The sequence below is a fragment of the Musca autumnalis genome, unplaced genomic scaffold (assembly GCF_047663935.1).
Source record: "Musca autumnalis isolate F117 unplaced genomic scaffold, ASM4766393v1 scaffold_5, whole genome shotgun sequence".
Lineage (NCBI taxonomy): Eukaryota > Metazoa > Arthropoda > Insecta > Diptera > Muscidae > Musca > Musca autumnalis.
This window is the reverse complement of record NW_027412088.1, coordinates 116,978,228-117,001,773: the sequence shown is the minus strand read 5'-3', so window position 1 is coordinate 117,001,773 and position 23,546 is coordinate 116,978,228. Positions and strand designations below refer to the sequence as shown.

Genomic DNA, 23,546 nt, shown 5'->3' with positions numbered 1-23,546 from the left:
TGATGAAAAGATCGGATCTTTCACGACTTCCCTTGCATTGGTTCAAATCCTAATGAAAAGATCGGATCTTTCACGACTTCCTTTGAACCAATGCAAAAGATGACATGAAATCACGTCATCGCAAAGAACCCATTCCGTCAAATTTTGCTGGGCGTGGAATAAGAATGTGTTACATCAAGTTTGCTCACAATAATGCGTTACTGTGAATTGCTTGTTTACATTTTGTATGTGATTTTATTCACAATAATGCATTTTGACAACTGGTATGAAGATCTTTGCCGCTGTACCTGTATTATTGTGCTATGTTCATGGTACAATTACAAAGGTAGATGCATCGGCGAATTGCTACAACAAAGCGACTTTTTTGTAATGTAAACTGTCAAAATTTTCGCCAAATGGTCTCTTGTTGTTTTTTGTTTTGATTTTTCATGGCGCATTCCTAGTTTTTTTACGTTTTAGATTCGATCAGCTGTGCTGAGGCATCTACCTTTGTAATTGTACGATGCACTATATGTAAATGTCATATGACATGACATTTTCCATCATTATATAGTCGCCATGGTGGAATAATAAAGGGTTGTTTACACCATCTATCAATGTCGTGTGAGATGTCAAATTTTCTACCTGCGAATGTTGTACACATAGTGTGACCACTATGAAAATTTTCATCTATCAAAATGATTTGGCAACTCATATGTAAATTTTTCATTTAGGGAGCGCTCTATTTGATACGGCATTCTTGTATGTAAACATAAATTTATCAGCTGTTTTCTGGCATTCTCAAAAAAAAATCTTTTAAAAAAGAAAATGGAAAGTTATGTATATTTAAATATTTATAAAAGTAAACAAAGAGTGTTTGTAATGTAATTTTCAGATCGATTGGTCGAAAGAAGTCTTGGAAATGATTGCTTTGTGGCAAAAACATAAATGCCTCTATAACCCCAAAAACCTATTCTACCACAACAAACATGCTAGATATTCATTTTCCTTTAAAGGGCTGTTTACACCATCTATCAATGTCATATGAGCTGCCATTTCTTTCACCCATTCGACATTCTCTATGTTTGTCAAAATTGACGTCATCCATACAATTTTCAATTTGTGCGTTCATACCTGCAAGTGTTATTTTCGTATGACATAACCTAAAAATATAAAAACAGCTGTTTTTGTCATTATTTACATTTATTGTTGAGTTGCAATTTTGCGCAAATTTTAATTTTGGTTGAAGGAAACTGAATTGGTAGAATTGGCGTTGGGAGTTATAGAGGCATTCATGTTTTTGCCACCAAACAATCATTTCAAAGACTGCTTCTTTCGACCAATCTATCTAAAAATAACATTGTAAACTCCATTTTTTACTTTACTGAATATTTAAATATAAATAACTTTCCATTTTCTTTTTTAAAAGATTTTGTTTTTCATTTTTTGTTTGAGAATGTCAGAAAACAACTGATAAATTTATGTTTACATACGAGAATGACGTATCAAATAGAGCGCTCCCTAAATGAAAAAATTACATATGAGTTGCCAAATCATTTTGATAGTTGAAAATTTTCATAGTGGTTACACTATTGCTGTGTTCCAAAACCTGCAAGAAGCTACTATTTTTTACTACGATAACATTTTTTCCTTTATGTTATCGGAAAAAATAGTCAAAATTAGTAGATTCTTGCAGTACTGGAACAGACCATATGTGTACAACATTCGCAGGTAGAAAATTTGGCATCTCATACGACATTGATAGATGGTGTAAACAACCCTTAACCAAAATTAAAATTTGCGCAAATTTGCAACTCAACAATAAATGTAATCAATGACAAAAACAGCTGTTTTTATATGTATAGGTTATGTCGTACGAAAATAACACTTGTAGGTATGAACGCACAAATTGAAAGTTGTATGGATGACGTCAATTTTGACAAACATAGAGAATGTCGAATGGGTGAAAGAAATGACAGCTCATATGACATTGATAGATGGTGTAAACAGCCCTTAAGGTGTAACGCCAAAAACACCTGATCTTCATACCAGTTGCCAAAATGCGTTATTGTGAATAAAATCGCATACAAAATGTAAACAAGAAATTCACAGTAATGTATTATTGTGACCTTTGACATGATTTGATGTAACACCTTCTTGTTCCATCATGTTGTCGCTAATATGTGCAATATTGGGGATTTTCCTTACGCCATTTACTTTGTGCGTCCACACCAGCAAACATGTAATAAAATTAGGTCTCCACATTGCCTGCGTGGGTAGATATGGAATGTATTTATTTCGTGTCATATAACAATGATAGATAGTGTAAACTACCTCTAAGTAATTGTACCATGCTCTGTTCCAGAACCTTCAAGAAGCTACGACTTTTTACTACGATAACATAGATTCTGGCAGTACTACAACAGACCAATTAGTAGATTCTTGCAGTACTGGAACAGACCAAGAGCGTTTTCAGACGATAGTGTTTGACTGCTCAAAAACGTGGTTTCCGTTTTGACTCTCATTCGTAATTTTCACATCTAGTGTTGCGTTTTTGAAGTCATTTTATACAAGCGTACTTTTTGAACAAAAAGAAGTACGGTTTTACATAAATGTACCAAAAAGGTTTATGTGTGTATTTTACTTCTTACAGCATTTTTTCGCCCCCTTTTATACAAACAATTCTGTTCGAACATTTTTTTATTTCAAAACATTTAAAATAATCTCAATTACGAAAACTATAAAAGAAATTAATTAAAAAATCATAACATGTTCTTGAAGTAATGTTTGTACCTATAATATAAAATAAATAAAAAATATTTCATGAACGAATTTATCAACAAAGTACTTTATGTACGTTTTCGTTTCAACACTGGCACAGTTTGCGAATGAGAACCAAAACGGACAACGCGTTTTTGAGCAGTCAAACCCTATCGTCTGAAAACGCTCCAATTTATTCGTCGTTCGGAGTAGAGCTGGCAAACCATCGATATTGCCTACATTACATATTTCCGATATAATGTTTTAAAATATCGATTGCTATCGATATTATCGTTAAGTTGTCATCGCCATTAATTTGGAGATGAATATGGCGGAAATGTCAATGATTTTCTTGAAATTATGCAAGAGTAGTTCACAGAAATATAAAGGAGAATAAACAATTGCTTTTATTTTATAAAAAATGTAAAAAATACATTTTATTTTACCGAAAGATGTGTTCGTGTGAAAACGTAGAAAAATCGTCGTTAGCTCATAGAATGGGGAAATAAGCAATTTATTCGTAGTTATTGGTCGATATTTCATCCGATAAAATCGATAGTCAAAACTCTTTATCGATATTGAATTTTTAAAATAAATATCAATATTATAGATAGTGCCATCGATTTTTTTTGCCAGCTCTAATTGGTCTAACGCCAAACTATGAGAGTTTTCAGACGATACCCAGCAAAAAGTTTGCATCCACGGATGCAGTTAAATCGCTAGAACAATTGCCGCTGGAGTACATCTTTTTCTATGAATTTTACAAGAGAGCGCGCAGCTAGGATGCACTCCATTTTGCTTCCACGGAACACAGCTAGGATGCACTCGATTTTCGATCCAAATCACAGCCTTTGATGTAGTGTTTTGGATTGAATTTAAATGCAGTCTAAAGATGCTATAAAATGCAAGCCATTGCAAATATCCCAAAATAAAAAATACATACATTGCTTATTCGTTTAAAAAACGAATATTAACTTTATTACATTAACACAAATTATGAAAACTCTCGTAACTGAGTTTACTTCCTTTGCTCTGCTTTTTATGACAACGCAACTGATATTGCTTCATCATCCAAATGGTTTTTCATTTTTCCTCCAACTCCAATTTAGTAGTGGGATTCTGTAACTCTCTACCGATGGAATTAACGACAAATGTCGATAGTTAGCGATATTTGTCGGTAAGTGCTATTCTGTATACAAATTCTACCGATTTTTATGTCGGTAATTATCGAAAATCATCGGTCAGTTACCGACGAAAAAAAGGAGTCGTTAAGTCTACCGACATAAAAGAATTTTCACATTTTAAACAAAAAAATCAATAAAAATCAAAATTTTAATAAATAATTTTGGAATATATATTATGCCAAATAAAAAGGTAAGCTGAGATATATTTTTCTTTAGGCATAAAAAAGAAAATTCTGCGACATATGGTGGATCCTTTCAGTCTAATTAATAGGAAGCTTATGGCAATTTACGAATTGGAAATGTATACATTTTATAAAATAATGGATGAAATTGGGGGTCATTTGGTAACCTCCAGAATTGCGCGAAAAATTTCTGAGAAAATAATAACTAAAATATGTTTAAGGATATATTCCGTAAGAGTTTCTACCCATATAAAACTTTATTGGTGGCTTCGATTAGCATCAACAATAAATGAAAGAATATCACCATGGTCGTCATATTCCCTGATAATACGTAATTCTGAAATAACAGATCAATATACACCATTTAAATATTCCTGTTCAATATATCCCTGATAATACGTTATTCTGAAATAACAGATCAATATACACCATTTAAATATTCCTGTTCAATATATACATATTAAATGTTGGGATTCTACATCTTCTTTTTCACTCTATATTGGATCTTATTAAAAATACCCCTCCACATCATAAAAATTCTGAAAACAAAAAACAATTCAACCAATTTGTCGAATATTACACCACGTTTACATTAGAACTTGTCGGGTTATGAGAATTTATATGTATACCCAATGGATTTGACAATAAAAATCCACTGGAATAAATAAAAAAATAAAATAAATATAGTTATATGTAAACGTACATTTATAGTTTTTACTACGATTTTTAATTTTTAGTTTGAATTTTTCTACATGTAATTTGAAAAATAATAATTTTATATACAATTGTGATTTATATAATTTCATTAGAAATTTGAATTATGTTAATTTTGAATAAGCATTATGTCGTTTAAAGTGTGATTTTTTTTTTCATTCCATTTTGAAATGACCTGCATCTTCTTTAAAATTCCGGCATTCTACCGATATTCGTCGGTAACATTTTTGTATCGATAACATTGAAATATAGAATAGCACTTTCGGTAATTCAACCGAAAATTTTCGTTAATTATCAATATCGGTTCGGTAGAAAAAAAAGTTACAGAATCCCACTACAGATGCCCAAAAAACTCCAACTCCACTTCAAAAATAATTTGCGTTTTGTGAATTACAGCAATGTTCGCATCTTTAGTTTGTGTTTCTTTATTTTTTTAAACAAATTCTTATAATTTTAGAAACTATTTCTTGTGTTCAGAAAAAAAAAGACTGGGACTGTAGGGATCAAAAAATTGGTTTCCTTGGCTAGGGATCTTTAAGCGAGTGCTTCTAAAATATATCGAGCGGAGTACATTCTTCATAACTCCGTGTGGACTGCATCGAAAGATGTATTGAAACCCTAACTCTGCATTGCACTACTTCCAAACTTTTTTGCTGGGTAGGGTTTGACTGCTCAAAAACGCGTTGTCCGTTTTAATTGTCATTCATAAATTGTGTCAGTGTTGAAACAAAATGTGGAAGTAAGTGAGCGAAGACGTACAAGAGGTACTATTTTGATAAATATGTTCAAAAAATATTTTTGTATTTGTAGTATTATGCAAAAAATTGTTCATGTAAATGTTATCATTTTTAAATTTATTTATTTTATATTTTTCGCAATTGAAATTATTTTAAATGTTTTGAAATAAAAAATGTTATGGACAGAGTTCTTTGTATAAAATGAGAAGGAATTTCCTTACTTCAAAAATATCTTTCTTGTTTTATGTGTACTTTACACGATATGATTTTCACATATGAGTTGTCACTTTGCATATACATTTGTATGGCAGAAGTACAACTCATATGTAAAAAACATAAAGTACCCCTTACGCCGGTAACACAGGTATCATCTTACCCTTAGGTGTTAAAAATTATTCGTTTTACCTGCTTTATGGGATTCACAAGAATTACTCTATTTTAAAAGCTGTGTTCCTTTACTTACCTAAGGTTACCATTTTTGCCATTTGTTACCATTTTTAACCTGCAAAGCGTTCCTTAACCCCGAAAAGTGGCAAAACTGGAAGCAATTTTTAAGAGAATGAGAGTGGTGAGAGAGCGAAAATGGCTTTCTCTTCTACCACAGGCTACCAGCAAAATTTCTGCAGGTAAAAAATGGCAGAACTGATTTTACGACTTTTGTTTGACGATTATTTCACAAATAGACGATAAACAGAAGAAAAAGTCGAAAGCTGACAAAACTAAATTAAAAACTGTGAAATAAAAGACGAAAATTGATTTTTTATGTTTCCTTTTGACATTGCTGCCAGATATACCATTTTTCCGTTCCTTTACTTTTCTGGTAAAAATGTTCATGAGAGAGCAATTTTGACACTTTTCTCTTTTACCACCCTTATGCCAAGTTTACACTTGCGCTCTAAAATCCACTGGATTTCACGAAATCCTGAAATACATACCGGTGTTTACACTTATTTTTTTTGTTGATTTCAAACATATCACAATGATCAAGGTAGATGCATATGCGCAGCTGATCGAACATGAATTTTCAAAACAAGTTGTTGTAAATTGAATTAGTCATCAAAAATATACGACAATATAGAACTTTACAACTTTATTTCGAAAATTAGTGCTAAAAATGCGTTCCCGTACTCCGAAGTTTAGCAAGACTTGCACTTCTCTTTAAAAAAAAAACAGCGCCGAATAACACCCTTTTCTCCTGTTTTTTGCCATACAATTTTGGCATAGAAGAAACTAGCAACATGTTCATTAACATCTGAATACGATAGCTGATACGTTGATTTGCTGCAGTTTTTGCAATTTCCGTAATTTTTTCGTTCCATTATTTTTTAAGAAATGTGTATGGGAAATCGACAATTCGCTCTTTTTTCTAACATTACCATTACAAAAGTACAATAACACACTGAAAAATAGCCTTGTGACAAAGTAATTTAATATTTTTTTCACATTGTTTACAAATTTTGATACTAAAATTTTTTGTTGCATCAATTGAACATCTACCTTGTTTATTGTGATACGTGAAAAGTGTTGCAACTTTTGGTACTTTTTCAGGCAATAACAGGGTTGTATATCATGTGTACTGCGATTTCGATGTTGATTTCGCTGAAATCACGAAATGAGATGATTTCATTTTTGTATGCGAAATCATGATAAATTTTGCTTGATTCCGCGCGAAATCACGAAACGCCTTCGAAATCACGAAAAGACGCCGAATGTAAACCAAACATTACCATAAAAATAGTAAAGGAACAAAGCTAAAATGTTCAAATACAATACGCACATAAAAATTTTAGGTACCTTTATGTAAAACCGTACTTCTTTTTGTACAAAAAGTACGCTTATATAAAATGACTTCAAAAACGCAACACTGGATATGAAAATTACGAATGACAATCAAAACAGCCAACGCGATTTTGAGCAGTCAAACCCTATCGTCTGAAAACGCTCATAGAAAATTTTCATTAGAAAATTCTTTGTTATGTTTGGTTTACATTCGGCGTCTATTCGTGATTTCGAAGGCGTTTCGTGATTTCGCGCGGAATCATGCAAAATTTATCATGATTTCGCATACAAAAATGAAATCATCTCATTTCGTGATTTCAGCGAAATCAACATCGAAATCACAATACACATGATATACAACCCTGTTTTTGCCTAAAAAAGTACCAAAAGTTGCAACACTTTTCATGTATCACAATAAACAAGGTAGATGGTCAATTGCTGCAACAAAAAAATTTAGTATCAAAATTTGTAAACAATATGAAAAAAATTTTAAATTACTTTGTTACAATGCTATTTTTCATTGTGTTCTCGTACTTTTTTAATGGTAATGTTAGAAAAAAGAGCGAATTGTCAAGAATTGCTTCCCCATACAAATTTCTTAAAAAAAAATACGGGAACAAAAAAAGTGACGGAACTTGCAAAAACTGCAGCAGAAATGTCAAAATCAACGTATCAACTATCGTATTTAGATGATAATGAACATGTTGCTAGTGTCTACTATGCCAAAAGTGTATGGCAGAAAACAGAAGAATAGGGTGTTATTCGACGCTATTTTTGTTTAAAGAGAAGTGCAAATCTTGCTATATTTCGGAGTAGGGGAACGCATTTTTAGCACTAAACGGGAAAACTGCTGCAGGTATTAATATTTTCCAAGTTCTGAACACAAATTTTATCTATCAAAATTTTTTATTATGATGTCTGATAAAATCATTTTGTATTTTTTTATTTGTTAGTACTATACACAATTTATACGATATATAGATAATTTTACGATAATTTTCGAAATAAAGTAAAGTTCTATATTGTCGTATATTTTTGATGACTAATTCAATTTACAAAAACTTGTTTTGAAAATTCATGTTCGATCAGCTGCGCATATGCATCTACCTTGATTATTGTGATATGTTCGAAATCAACAAAACAATAAGTGTAAACACCGGGGTGTATTTCAGGATTTCGTGAAATCCAGCGGATTTTAGAGCTCAAGTATAAACATGGCATTAGGCCATGTTTATATTATAGCCTTTTGCAGGGTTAACCTTCTTTATGAGGATTTGTTTGACGAATATGTAATGTCCGTGTTTACACGTTCAAAGTTAATGGGAAAGAAAATTGAGTTTTTTGGGAGAGAGGGGAGAGCAAAGAGCCCCTCCTTGCTCTTTCTTACACCGCTCCCACCCAAAAACTCAATTTTCTTTCCCATTCACTTTGAACGTGTAAACGCGGACAATGAAATTGACATTTAAAACCCTGTGGGTTTGTTTAACCCTGCTATTACGTTGGGGTCATTTGATGACCCAAATCGTATTTATCATCACCGTATGTTTTACTGGTGGGATATAATTAAAAGTCCTTACTACTCAGTGCATGAATTTTTGAGATATACTGAAATCAATTAGTTTCATCAATATTTTGTGCTTAGAAGTCTATATATTGCATGTGTATACACATAACATGTTAGGGTCATTTTATGACCCCGTGCGTATATAATGTGGCATGTCAAAATTTAATTTTATTTTTTTAGCATTTTCCTTACATATTTTTCTTGTTTTAGATGACAACAAAACAAAAAATAAATAAAGAATACAAAAAATTGACATTTATTGTTGTAATTTGTACATTCAATAACAACGAATCCTAATGCTTTCAGTTCAGTAACAGATTTTTTGCCGACAATATTGACATAGAATTTATGTATATTTTTAGTTCTTTACTGAATTTATTAGTGATCAGACAAAAAATTTCTCTAATAAACACTTTAAGCTATTATCCCACGCCTTAAAAACCTTTTACAAATGTATACTATATACATACTTTTTTCAATAAACGGGTCATCAAATGCCCCTAACATAACGTTTGTGATTTTTTTCTAACGTAGTAGCAGGGTTAATCTGGTTATATATAAACGTACTATTATTCTCTTTTTTAAACCTGCTACTACCAAGGATGCCAACTGCTCCGAGCCAAAAATCGCTACAGACAAATTGTGTTAAAAACCACCACAAATCTCTACTGACAAAGACCAAAATACACTACGAAAACGCCAAAAATTATTAATTGTTTCACAGAAAGAGAGAAATTAAAAAAAATCGCAAATACAAATCTTTGTCCATTTCTTCAATAAAATATCTGATTCCCATATTTTTCTATATTATTGAACACGATCTGCCATCTTAACGTAAGAATAGGTGGTTGCAAGAACTTGCAAGTACTTTTTACTTGCAAAGTTAACTAACCTAATATTTCACTCGCTTCACAATAGCTATGTTCATTTATGTGCAAGAATCTTCAAGTTTTACCACTTTTTATTTGAACGGCGTTCCTTTACTTCAGACCCCTCACAATTCATGTGGGAGCAGTTTACAACAATGTCGTGCTTTGATATTGTTAAAGTTACGAAGTTTTTCGGCAATTCACACACACACGACCCGAACGCAACGAAAGAGCACAAAAATGTTTTGATTTGTTTTTGTTTTGCAGCATACGTGCATACAACGTTACTAACACACTGTCAAAAGTTGCAAATATTGAGAATTTTGTGTGCCCTCTTCTTGGTCGGCTGTGGTTTACAACGTTTACTACTTTTGGCGGTTTTACAATTTTCAAAAATAAAAGCTCTGTTCCTTTACGTGCAAGAATCTTCAAGTTTTGCCACTTTTTACTCGAAAAGCGTTCCTTTACTTCTGACACCATACAATTCATATGTGAGCATTTTACAACTTTTGCTACTTTTGCCGGTTTTACTATTTTCAAAAGTAAAGGAACAGACCAAAAGGAACATACCAAATATATTCTTTTTCGTTTGCTTTAAAAGTGATGATAATTAACAATGTTGTGTAAAAATCGCTACAACCGCTACTATCACTAATCACTACTGTAGCGATTTAAAATGAAAAACCGCTACATCTCTTAAACAGTGGTTTTTGTACATACTTCAAAAATCACAAGTAGCGGGAAACCACCAACTTGGCATCTCTGGCTACATCTGTCACTGAACTGAAAGCATTAGGATTCTTTGTTATTGAATGTAAAAATTACAACAATCAGTAGTGCGATTCTCTAACTCATTTTTTGAGTTACCGACAATTGTCGGTAGAATTAAATTGCTTATAATTTCGGTAATTACCGATGTTTTTCGGTAAGCTAGCGACGAATAAAAAGTTGTCGAAAAGTTCTACCGATATCAAGAGTGTTGTCAACTTTTATTTGAACTTTTCATTCATAATTTTGCGTTTTAATTTTACCGATTTTTGTCGGTAACTCAAAAAATGAGTTAGAGAATCGCACTACAGGTACACAGTCTTACATAAGTATACGTACGCCCCATAATGCTAAGTTTACATTTACGAAATCCACTCGATTTCATCTGTCAATTCCATAGCTCAAACGTCAAATGAAATCTCATCTAAAATCCATTGGATTTCATTTGACGTTTAACCTATGGATTTGACAGATGAAATCGAGTGGATTTCGTAAATGTAAACATAGCATAAATCTCGGGTTTTAGAAAAAGTAATGATATTTATGAAATTCCAAGTACACAGGTTTATTTCGTCACACTAATAAACCATATTTAATACAACAAAAGTATATTCCATAATATAAATAACGGGAAATTTTACAAAAACCAAAAAATGATTCAATTGGTGTCCAAGGATTATATAACACCATATTAAAACACAATTCAAGGTCTTCCGTATGTAATTTGAGCCAAGAATTCCGAGGAAACTATTAACTTCCTGAGATATCCTAGGAAAAATGTGAATTTATCGACACCCAGGAAGGTGTGTTATGCACAAGGTCAACTAAAAAGCTTTCTAGGATCTCAAAATCTATAATCTGACACAAATATTGTGGCTTTTTTAAAACGGAAAGAAATCAGCAAGGGTCCGCTTTAACGAGCTAAACAAGAAGTTTGGCATTAAATAACGGCACTTAACACCCAAAAAAATTTTTTTTTTCTCTAAAATGTATCTCGGACACCCAGACACATTCGCCAAAACAATAAAATGTATAAATTTTGCTGCTAATTCCATAAATTGTACGATAATACTCATATTTCCTTGGGGCGTATGTATACTTTTGTAAATATAATTTTTTGGTTTTTGTAAAATTTACCGTTATTTATATTATGGAATATACTTTTGTTGTATTAAATATTGTTTATTAGTGAGACGAAATAAACCTGTGTACTTGGAATTTCATAAATATCATTACTTTTTCTAAAACCCGAGATTTATGGGGCGTACGTATACTTATGTAAGACTGTGTATGTGATGGAAAACGATTCGACTCGTTTTGCCATAAATCGAAATCGTATATCTCCAATTTTGGTGAATATTTTAATGAAATTGAAAAAGGATTTTAAAAATATTATTCAAATAAGGGGCGTTTGCGAAGCAAAACTATATATATCATCAACGGCACTCGCGATTATATACCATTTCGATTTTGCAAATCCAGTCGATTCGGTTTTCATCACATACCCGAATAAATGTCATTTTTTTACGCTAAAAAAATAAAATTAAATTTTGACATGCCACAATATAGCTGTGTTCCTTTATGGGTACTTTACACGATATGTTTTTTACATATGAGTTGTCACTTTGCATATACATTTTGTATGGGAGAAGTGACAACTCATATGCAAAAAACATATCGTGTAAAGTACCCATTACTTAGCTGAGGTTACCATTTGTTACCATTTTTAACCTGCAAAGCGTTCCTTAACCCCGAAAAGTGGAAAAACTGGAAGCAATTTTTAAGAGAGTGAGAGATGAGAGAGTGCGGAAATGGCTTTCTCTTCTACCACATGCTACCAGACAAAGCTTTGTTCCCGTACTTTTTAATAGTAAAACTCGTAAAAGAGAGAAAAAGAGCAAAATTGTTGTCACACAAAAGTTTTTTCAAAAAGTTCGGGAACGCAAAAATGGAAAACAACGTCAAAAAAGCTGGAACAAATGTCAAAGTCGGCGTACCAGCCAATCAGACGCCGGCATTCATGTTACTATTTTTTACACGCTCAAATTTGTCGAGTAAAAAGTTTTTAAAGAGAGCGTCATTCAGCGCCATTTTTGTTTAAAGAGAAGTGAACATTTTACAACTTTTTTGTGTACGGGAACGGGTTTTCGTGTAAAATGTGTAAAAGTCGTAAAAATTGTAAAAACTTTTTAGTTCTGGAACACAGCTCAAATTTCTGCAGGTAAAAAATGGCAGAATTGATTTTTGACTTTTGTTTGACGATTATTTCACAATGAAGAAGAAAATGGTCGAAAAACAGAAGAAAAAGTCGAACGCTGACAAAACTAAATTAAAAACTGTGAAATAAAAGACGAAAATTGATTTTTTATGTTTCTTATTGACATTGCTGCCAGATCTACCATTTTTCCGTTCCTTTACTTTTCTGGTAAAAATGCTCAAGAGAGAGCAATTTTGACACTTTTTTCTTTTACCACTCTTACCATTAAAAAAGTGATGGAACAAAGCTTATATAAGCACGGGGTAATGCCTTGTTCAGACTGACGGTGTTTCGCTCTCTATTCATTGTTCGACCCCAAATTACCATATAATTACTTCATTTCCCATACAAAATATTGAGAACGAACAACGATTTGTGTACATTGTTCATTTTAGATTACTCTCAGAACGACGATACAATATGTCCCATCTCTAACAAATGAGAGAATTTATCGAAATAAACTAATTATGACAGGAAAAATACAAAATTTAAAAATTTATTAAAAACACAAACATTTTTAGAAAAACTTCAAAATATGAATGAAAAGTAAACGGTTTAACGACTAGTATACATTCAAATCATAGCAAATTTTGTCTTCTCTTTCATTGCATTTACATTTCTAGTCCATCGTTTGAAAGTCGCGTACAAATTTAGAAACAAAAATCAAATGCCTGCCGTAAAGTCTGTATACCAAAAATTTATTTTGCTGGTATCTCTCTCGTTAATTTTTAAAATAGAAACATTTTAAAATATACTGAAAACACCAAAATTGTGAGAAAAAATAGAAAACATGAATGAAACTAATATAATTTAATATTAAATAGATATTTGAAAGAATGACAAATATTTTTTCAGTTCATATCAATTAACTTTACACGTCTTTTGGCTGAAACTTTCTTTAAAATCAGTTAACAAAAACTATGAAAATATGTATCATGTTGCTATGAATGATGTACCATGTCGTATGAACGGGTTAATTCGTGTACGTAATTATGAGAACGACCGACGTTATTCAAATGCTGGTATGAACATGGCATAAGGTAATAAGGACTTTTAGTTATATCCCACCAGTAAGACATACGGTGATGATAAATACGACTTGGGCCATCAAATGACCCCAACGTAATAGCAGGGTTAATTTTCATTGACGTCCTCACACATAAGCTTCGTTCCAGTACTTTTTTAATGGTAAAATTTGCAAAAGAGAAAACTGTCAAAAATGAGTTCCAAAATGTACGGGAACGGAAATGGTCTGTTCCTTTATTTTGAAAATGGTAAAACCGGCAAAAATAGTAAAAGTTGTAAACTGCTCTCATATGTATTGTATGGTGTCAGAAGTAAAGAAACGCTTTTCGAGTAAAAAGTGTGAATATTCTTGAACGTAATGGAACAGAGCTAAAAATGGCAGAAACGTCAAAAAATCTGGAACAAATGTCAAAGTCGGCGTATCAGCTAATCAGAAGGCGGCAAACATGTTGCACATTTTTGCTCGCTCAAATTTATCGTGTAAAAAGTTTCTAAAGAGAAAACTTTTCAGCGCCATTTTTGTTCAAAGAGACGTGAACATTTTGGAACTTTTTTGGTGTACGGGAACGCATTTCGGGTAAAAATGTGCAAAATGTGTTAAATGTGTAAAAACTTTTAAGTTCTGGAACGAAGCTATATATGAAATCATATGAAAATTTTGAAAATTTCGTTGCTTTGTCCCAATTTACATTAGGCGAGTTTACTTGCGGCAATTGTCAGTTTGTGGGTGAGAGAGGGTGTTGAGAGGCAAAGGGTTACCATATACCTCACCTCTCTCTCCATCAAACTGACAATTGCCGCAAGTAAACTCGCCTAATGTAAATTGGGACTTAGCATTGGTTTGAGAGCTACGAATTTAAACATAAAGAATAATTTCAGATTAAAGAACTTTGTGTACAGAGTTTCACCCCTTTCATAACTCTTACCAACAAACTCATTTTCATAGTCTGGCATAAAGGGCCAAATACATACGGTCCGTTGTGCGATGCTTTGCGCGTTGAAAACAACGACCACATGAAAAAAGGGTAAGTGATGCCAAGTTTGTTCTTGAATTTTTCATGTGGTTGTTGTAACGCGACGCTCAATGCGCCGTATGTGCCGCGGCCTTAAGACTTGGAACAGACTATGGCACAATTACCAGGTACTGGTATCACACCAGCTGTTCGAATATGAAGTGTCAAATCCCTTTATAAAAAAAATTATTTTTCTTGTAATTTTCTCAACAACATAAAGAAAATTTTGACATTTCATTTTCAAAATTTGATGATACCACTACCTGGGTAATTGTGCCATGGAACAGGCCATTTTGGCCTGTTCCAGTACTGCACATTTCTACACATTTTTACTATTTTTTCGATAACATAAAGGAAAAATCGGTTATCGGAGTAAAAATGTGTAGTACGGGAACAGACCAAAAAAGTTTTGCGATATCGATAATTCGATTTAATAGCTGTTATCGATGCTTGGAGTAATCAAATCATACCCCGCTTCATGTTTTATGAATTCTAGCGAGGTAACGAGGAACACAGCACATATTAAACGTATTAAATATATAAAATAAATTAATTTACATCGTCGATAAAAGTCTTAGGAAGAATCGGCAACATGTCATTAATTTGTGCAAGTAAGTATCGGTTACGGCCACGCAGGGAAAAAAGATTTCATTTCTATATTGAGCTCGTTCCATTTTTCTATTCTAATAAACGCCACAATTCGTTTTAGTTACTAATGAAGTTCCAGATACTCCCGTAATTTCACCTCACTCTGGAGCCATTTTTGAAAAGCGTATAATAGAGAAGTATCTCTTGGAAAATGGTTGCGATCCTATTACTGGACAAGAGATGAAGGCGGAAGAACTAATAGAAATTAAGACACCACCAATTGTTAAACCAAAGCCGCCTAGTGCGACAAGTATACCCGCTACTTTGAAAACGTTGCAGGATGAATGGGATGCATTGATGTTGCATTCCTTCACTCAACGGCAGCAACTACAAACCACGCGTCAGGAACTCTCACACGCTTTATATCAACACGACGCAGCATGTCGTGTCATTGCTCGCTTGAACAAGGAGGTAGCGGCTGCGCGAGAAGCTTTAGCTACACTAAAACCGCAGGCTGGAATTGGAGCTTCAGCAGCACCCACTTCCATTCCACAGCCCGCAATTGCCTCGGAAGCGGCCGGTGTTGCTACACAACCTATTGAGCAGGCTGGTATGAGCGCTGACGTTATACAAAAGCTACAAGACAAGGCAACAATTTTAACACAGGAGCGGAAGAAACGTGGTCGCACAGTTCCTGAGGAACTAGTTACTCAGGAGCAGATAAAAACCTTTTTAACTACGGCATCTCATCCAGGTTTACACTCAGCGTCTATACCTGGCATCTTAGCACTTGATATTAATTCTGCTGATCACAGTAAAATATTAACAGGAGGAAATGACAAAAATGCAACAGTTTTCAACAAGGACACTGAACAAGTTGTTGCAATTTTAAAGGGACACACAAAGAAAATTACTAAAGTAATTTATCATCCTGATGAGGATACCGTGATTACTGGTTCTCCTGATATGACAATACGCATATGGAATGTACCTTCATCGCAAACTCAGTTATTGCTAAGATGTCACGATGGCCCTGTAACGGGATTATCACTCCACCCTACCGGAGATTACGTATTATCTACATCTTCTGACAAACATTGGGCTTTTTCGGACATTCGAACAGGACGTCTGCTAACTAAGGTCTGAATAGCGCTCATTTTTAAATATTGTTCATCTAGTGTAATTTAATTTTTTAGGTTATTGATACAGCTGAAGTTGGATTAACAACGGCCCAATTCCATCCGGATGGTTTAATTTTTGGAACAGGCACTGACGATTCGCAAGTAAAAATCTGGGATCTAAAAGAACAGAGTAACGTGGCGAATTTTCCTGGTCACACAGGTCCAATTTCGGCTATATCATTTTCAGAAAACGGCTATTACTTGGCAACGGCCGCTGATGACGCATGTGTCAAATTGTGGGATTTACGGAAATTGAAAAATTTCAAAACAATCCAACTTGATGACTTGTATACTGTTAAAGATTTATGTTTTGACCAAAGCGGCACATATTTAGCTATTGCTGGCTCAGATGTTAGGTGAGTTGGAACAATTATTTTCAAAAATTATAAATTTTCGTGGTTTGATTATAAAAGTGAAGTACTAAATTGTATATTAGAATATTTGATTTAAAATTTACGTAAACCGTGATTTAGTCATACTTCTTCGGCATCAAAAAGTGTATGCATTTTAGGTTTGAGGATGCTGCACAGCCATCTAATGGTATAGTGATAGTGATCGGCAAAGAAATAAAATTTTTATGGAACTGAACTTTAAGGTGAAACGATCATTTTTACTGAAATAGTGTGCCGGGAAAGTATAGACCCAGACAAACAAACCCCTATTTGCTTTTTTGGCTTATCCTTTCTTTAGCTATCGCTCTCGGAAAAAAACTTGAAAAATATTCCTTGCCGGCTACTTGGAAATAATGTGCAATCCCGTTTCCAAAATTGCACCTGTCTATAGGGGAAAGCCTTAAATCCCTACTTACAAAAAAAAAATATTTTCCGAGAGCGGTAGCTAGAGGAAAGAAGTTCCGTTTTTTTAGATCGATTTTGTATTTTATTGCGTCTAAACTTGTTTAAATATTGACATTTTAAAACAAATCGGGGCTATATCTCTGAAACCAATACGAATCTTGTTTTGACATTTGCACCAAGAAGTATCCCAATTTGGAAGAATTTGCAAAAGGTCAAAGAATAAGAAGATTTCGACAAATCGAAGACTTCTGATAAACCTGGCGTTTCGTGAGGCGGGGTTTTCAATCCACCGACTGCTGCTAATCCAACTGCGGTGATCGTTGGAAGGAAAGCTTTCGCTGCCACTGTATCTGGTTCAGTACAGTCAATACAAGTTGCTACTGGTGGGGTTGCCGCGACCTCTGCTACCCCCTTTAAGTACTGTGAGTATATGTATCGGGCACAGCTGCTGACGATATAAATTATTATATTGAATTAAAAATTAATAACTTTTTCCTAAAAAGTATCAAGTTAGGCTCATCCTATTCGAATGCAGATCATCATTTAAAATCGTTCTACCTCAAAACGTTTATGATCAAATAATAGTACGCGAATTTTGGCCTGCTGGAGACTTGTTTAAAGTCATCTATCCTAAATAGCGAAATTCTTTGTTCTCGTTATCAAGTTTTTAGAAAGGACCGTTTAAATAAAAAATGCTTTGGTGTTCTCTTATAGTCGTCGATTCTTCTTTTTCCTCTAATTTAATTATTGCAGAGCTATGTTTTGGGAGAAAAAAGTTTTGGTTGGCACTGTTTATTTGCCGCATGGGGACTTTGCCAATATTGAAGATAATTTATCTGATTTAATTGTAAGGTATGATGACGTTGTTTTAATGGGCGACTTCAACAATAATTTATTTAATTTACCAAAATCGATTCATGTGAGAAATGTGTGTAGTAACATTAATTTATCTGTAGTTCATAATTCACTTCCCACTCATTATGATATTGCACATAGGTCTACATCCCTAATCGATTACTTTTTACTTTCTTCTATTGAAACCCTTCGTCTTTCTAGTCAGTTTCAGTGTCCAGGCATTTCGCACCATTCATTTATTTTTATTTCTCTGAGTATTTCAAAAGCATGTAAGACTTTGTTCTATGAATATGTTGATTACTCGGCTTTATCTCCTGTTGACGTTCAGGAAGTTGTATCTAGGTGTGATTTCTCAGGCATGTACATAACTGCCAATTCAGATTTACAGCTGAATGCCTTGTACTCTAATTTAGCGAACATTAATTCTTCATTTCCAGTACGAAAACGTAAAATTAATCATTACAGAAAGGATGATTAGTTTGATAATCCAGAAATTAAGCATGTCACATCCCTTCGGAACCTTGCTTGGAGAAATTATAAATCAAATCCTAGTCCTGAAAATTGGAAAATTTATTGTAGGTGCCGTAACAAATCTAAGCGAGTAATAAGAAGTATTAAATCCCAAGTGAATGTGTCATTGTTTGATGGAAAAACTAGCGCGGAATTGTGGGGTGTGTTGAAGAGATATGGTGTTGGTAATGAAAAGGACGTAATTGATGTTGATGTCAATGAACTCAACAGTTCTTTTCGTTCTTTTCAAAACCGCAGTGATTCGAGTTTCATTGGTAATTTGGATGGTTCATTTATGTTTCGCTCTGTTGAAATCGATGAAGTTAGGCTTGCTTTTTCTTCAATAAAATCTAAAGCTGTGGGTTCAGACGGTTTAACATTAACATTTTTACACATTGTTTGGCCTCATATTGAAAGGCATGTATTACATTTGGTTAATACAATGCTAATGACCTCTACGTTTCCGGCATTGTGGAAAATTGGAAAGATTATTCCCATTCGTAAAAGTGAATCCACCGACTCGTATAGACCCATCTCAATAATGCCCATTTTATCGAAAATGTTTGAGTACATTGTTAAATCTCAGATTCTTGACCATATTACATCCTTGTGTCTACTTCACGATTCCCAGCAAGGTTTTAGACGGAATCGGAGTACGACTTCTATGCTAATTGGCCTTACTGACAACATCAGAAGCATAATTAGTAATCAAGGATGTTGTGTTCTTCTTTCCCTTGACATGGAGAAAGCCTTCGATAGGATAGATCATACTTTACTGGTAAATAAATTACATTCACATTTCAATTTTTCAATAACAGCTTGCAATCTTATCCTGTCTTACCTTACTAATAGGTATCAGTATGTTTCGTGTAATGGTCGTACTTCTGAATTGTTGCCGGTTTTGAGTGGTGTACCACAAGGATCGGTACTTGGCCCACTACTCTTTATAATCTTCATCAATGATCTTTTTTCCATTGCTTTCCACTTCAAATTGCTTGCCATTTGCATTTGCTGATGACATACAGCTTCTTTTTAAAAGTGATGTGAGCTACCATGATGTTTTGCAAGCTTCTATTGACTCTTCAATGTCGATTTTATATAATTGGATGTGTTTAAATAAACTAAACATAAGCACCTCTAAAACGATAGACATCTTAAATTCGAAGTTCATGTCAATTCTGTTGTTTCCAAAATTAATTTTATTCTTAGAAAATTATATAATGTGGAAATAAAATTTCCGCAGTTTATCAGGAAAAAACTGGCCCATGCTCTTATAATGCCATTAATAATATATTGTTTAGAAGTTTATTCTGGTGCTTGTGGTTCTGACATGAAAAGGGTTCAGCTGGCGTTCAATAGAGTCATTAGATATGTATATGGCATATGCATCCGGCTGCATGTAACACCGTACATACATAATTTTCTCGGCTGCAGCTTTCGTAATTTTGTGAGCCTACGTAATATGATCCATTTTTATAAAGTTGTTAAGCTTCAGTATCCTTGTTTCCTAGTTCGTTTCTTTCATTTTTCTAAATCACCGAGAAACCCCCAACTAATTATTCCAAGATTAACTCCGATTTTAGAGCATTCTTTTCACGTTAGGGTGGCCAGGATATATAATTCCTTGTCACTTTCTTTAAGACTTTCTATACGATTTTTTAATGTAACGCAACGTACATTTCGTGAAAATCTCTTGCGGCACCTTCAATAGCCTGAGTAAACATATGCATGTATATGCTTGTATATATGTATACATAATTGCATCTTTTTAGCAATCTTGTGTTTTTATTTTTCTCCATGTTTTATTCTGCCTATGTTCACTTATGTCCAAAAATTTCACTTTCATTATAAAATATGGATGTTGCCACTCGGTCGTTATTTACTTGATTTGTTTAAGTACATTACGTTTTGGGTGGCTAGATTCAAATTCATATGTTAATGCAGTTTTCATTTTAGTAGTTAAAAATTAATCGTGTGCTTGCACAAAATGCCCTTTCTTCATAATCTTTGTTTTCTTGCTAAATTTAAATTTTCAAAAATTATAGTTTTTTTACCAATTAGTTATGTTTATAATATATCATTGTATATTTTTGTTAAACGAGTAGTTGAACATCCCATCCATTTCCTGGAGTACTTTAAATCTCTATTAGTCGAAATGTTATAAGTTTATATCGTTTTTTTTATATAATTACTACCCCTACATTTGCAGATAGTAATTATTTTTGTTTGAGTAGTTTAAATATTCCTTACTTATTACTTTATTTTATATTAATTTTGTTATATAAACATTATAATGTAGTATACAGCTTAAGGTCGAAAGACTAGGCAAATATGAATTGAAATAAATAAATAAATAAAAAAAATAAATAACTTTGATGATATTGTGTTCATAGGCATTTGTATAGTATTATCCAACTATAAACTATTCGTTACATGCTAATTTATTCCGCCATCATCTGATCCACTTCTATATTTTCGTCATTTGTCTGCAATAAATTCAGTTACTTCGCAGATGAGAGATATCGATCACATTCTGATATTAGGAGATTTTAGCTTACCTTCTGTTAAATGGCTTTCGCTGCCAGATTCAGAAGCCTTGAGCCCTTTAACAACCAATGCCAACACTAATCAACTTACATTTGATATTGTTAGTCGATTCTTGGATATGAACCTATCCCAGATAAATAATATTACTAATACGCATAACAGAATACTTGATTTAGTGTTCGTAAATGTTACTCAACATTTCGAAATTACTAGAATACAGCCAATAGTAAACCCTGAAGATGAATATCATCCCACTCTTTGCGTATCTATGCTTTACAATCAATCATTAATTAGTAACAATACAGATAGTTCTTTAAAAACTGTTTTCAATTAAAAAAAAACTAATTTTCTTCTTTCGAATGTCGATTGGGCAACAGTGTTAGTGTGTAGTAATGAAGATGAATTAGAACGCGCTATTGATAAATTCTATCTTAAACAATATTGTCTCTAAATGTGTACCAAAAATCGAATAAATTGTATCTAGATAAAGTTAAAAATAATGTTAAAACTGATCCAAAATCCTTTTATTATTTTGTTAATATGATAAGGAAGTCATCAAATTGGCGCAAATTAAATAGCTGACTGTTTTGCTGATTTTTTGCATCGACATATCCTCAAAAAGAAAGACAGTTAGATCATATTTCATTGCCATATATTCAAACCGATATCTCAAAAAACTTACGGAAACTTAAAGCAATTAAAAGTTCTGGTCCTGATGGTGTGCCTAGTGTAGTACTCAAACATTGCCATACTACCCTGACCCAGCCTTTGTCTTTGCTATTTAACTATTTGCTATTTATATTTAACTATTGGAAAAAATCTTATTTAGTACCCTTACATAAATAAGTCTGGCAGTATAAATTATGTCTCTAATTATAGAGGTGTATCAAAATTAAGTGCTATACCGAAGTTATTTAAAAAATTAATCACTGAAGTTATTTCTCATAAAATTCAATCTATTCTGAGTCCATGTCAGCATGGATTTCGCAATGGACTATCAAACTATTACAAATCTAATACAATTGTTATCTGATATTATTAAAGGGTTTAAAGGACGTAAATATACTAATACAATTTATACGGATTTTAGTAAAGCATTTGATAGAGTGAATCATAAACTTCTTTTATATAAGCTAGATCGCATTGGTTTTAGTAAAAGCTTATTGTCGTGGATTTCTTCCTACTTACATGGCCGATCCCAGTTAGTTCTGTTTGAAGATTACCAAAGTTGATTACTGTTCCATCTGGTGTTCCACAAGGGAGTCGCTTAGGTCCAGTTTTATTTTTTACTTTTTGTTAACGATTACCTTCATCAGTACACAATTCACAATTACTTATGTATGCAGATGATGTCAAAATTTACTATACTCATAAGTCTCAAGAAAGTTTTGATCTACATACTTCAAAATGATCTAAATAGTTTCGCTCTGTGTTGTGAATTAAACAACATAGATTTAAACCTAAAAAACTGTAAACTTATGTGCTTTATAAGAAATTCTCCCATTTCAGGGTATTATAACATTAATGGGACAGTTTTGGTGTCCGTAGTATCGTTTATTGATCTGGGTATTTTAATGGATCCAAAATTAAATTTTAATAATCACATTATATCAATGGTGAATAAAGCCAATGGTGTATTAGGTTTTATAAGACGTTGGACTAAGGAATTTTCAGTCCCATATGATACTAAGCAATTATTTGCTTCCCTTGTTAGGCCTGTATTAGAATATGGGTCGGTAATATGGGATCCTCACTATGCAATTTATGCCGATAAAATAGAATCCATTCAACAACAGATTTTACTCTTTGTATTGAGAAGTTTCCATTGGAATAGTGAATTTGTCCTTCCTTCATATACTAGCGGCTAAAATTAATTCGATAACCCACATTAAAAAGCAGACGCATAATGATGTACTGAAAATTTTAAATGGCGATATATCTTCAGACTTATTTTTGTTTCTTCTATTTGATTAAATGTTCCTATAAGATCTAGTAGAAACTATCAAATATTATATACTGATTTTCATCGTATAAATTACACTGTGACACAAAATGGAACTCAAAGTCTGGGGGGTGGAAAATTTCTTTTGGGGATGAAAGCCCTTGATGAGTATACTAAGAACCTAAAAGGAAATTTTCGCCATAGGTCAAGTTTCTGAGATATCGCGCGATGAAGTTTTTGATTTTTTCCCTATAATACTTGGGAAAATAGCTCCATATCCCTGTTTGGCGTTGT

The 23,546-nt window shown here is 33.1% G+C and overlaps 1 protein-coding gene across 1 annotated transcript in view; it reads left to right on the top strand.

Moving 5' to 3' along the window:
• Positions 1 to 15,242: 15,242 nt before the first annotated feature.
• The window catches only part of Prp19 (pre-mRNA processing factor 19), a 46,046-nt gene continuing 37,742 nt past the window's right edge, over positions 15,243 to 23,546 (top strand). The window contains exons 1-3 of the mRNA XM_073956875.1: positions 15,243 to 15,443; positions 15,542 to 16,560; positions 16,617 to 16,957. Of these exons, the coding sequence (XP_073812976.1) occupies positions 15,425 to 15,443; positions 15,542 to 16,560; positions 16,617 to 16,957 (1,379 nt within the window). The 5' untranslated portion in view covers positions 15,243 to 15,424. The remainder of the gene's footprint in view (positions 15,444 to 15,541; positions 16,561 to 16,616; positions 16,958 to 23,546) is intronic.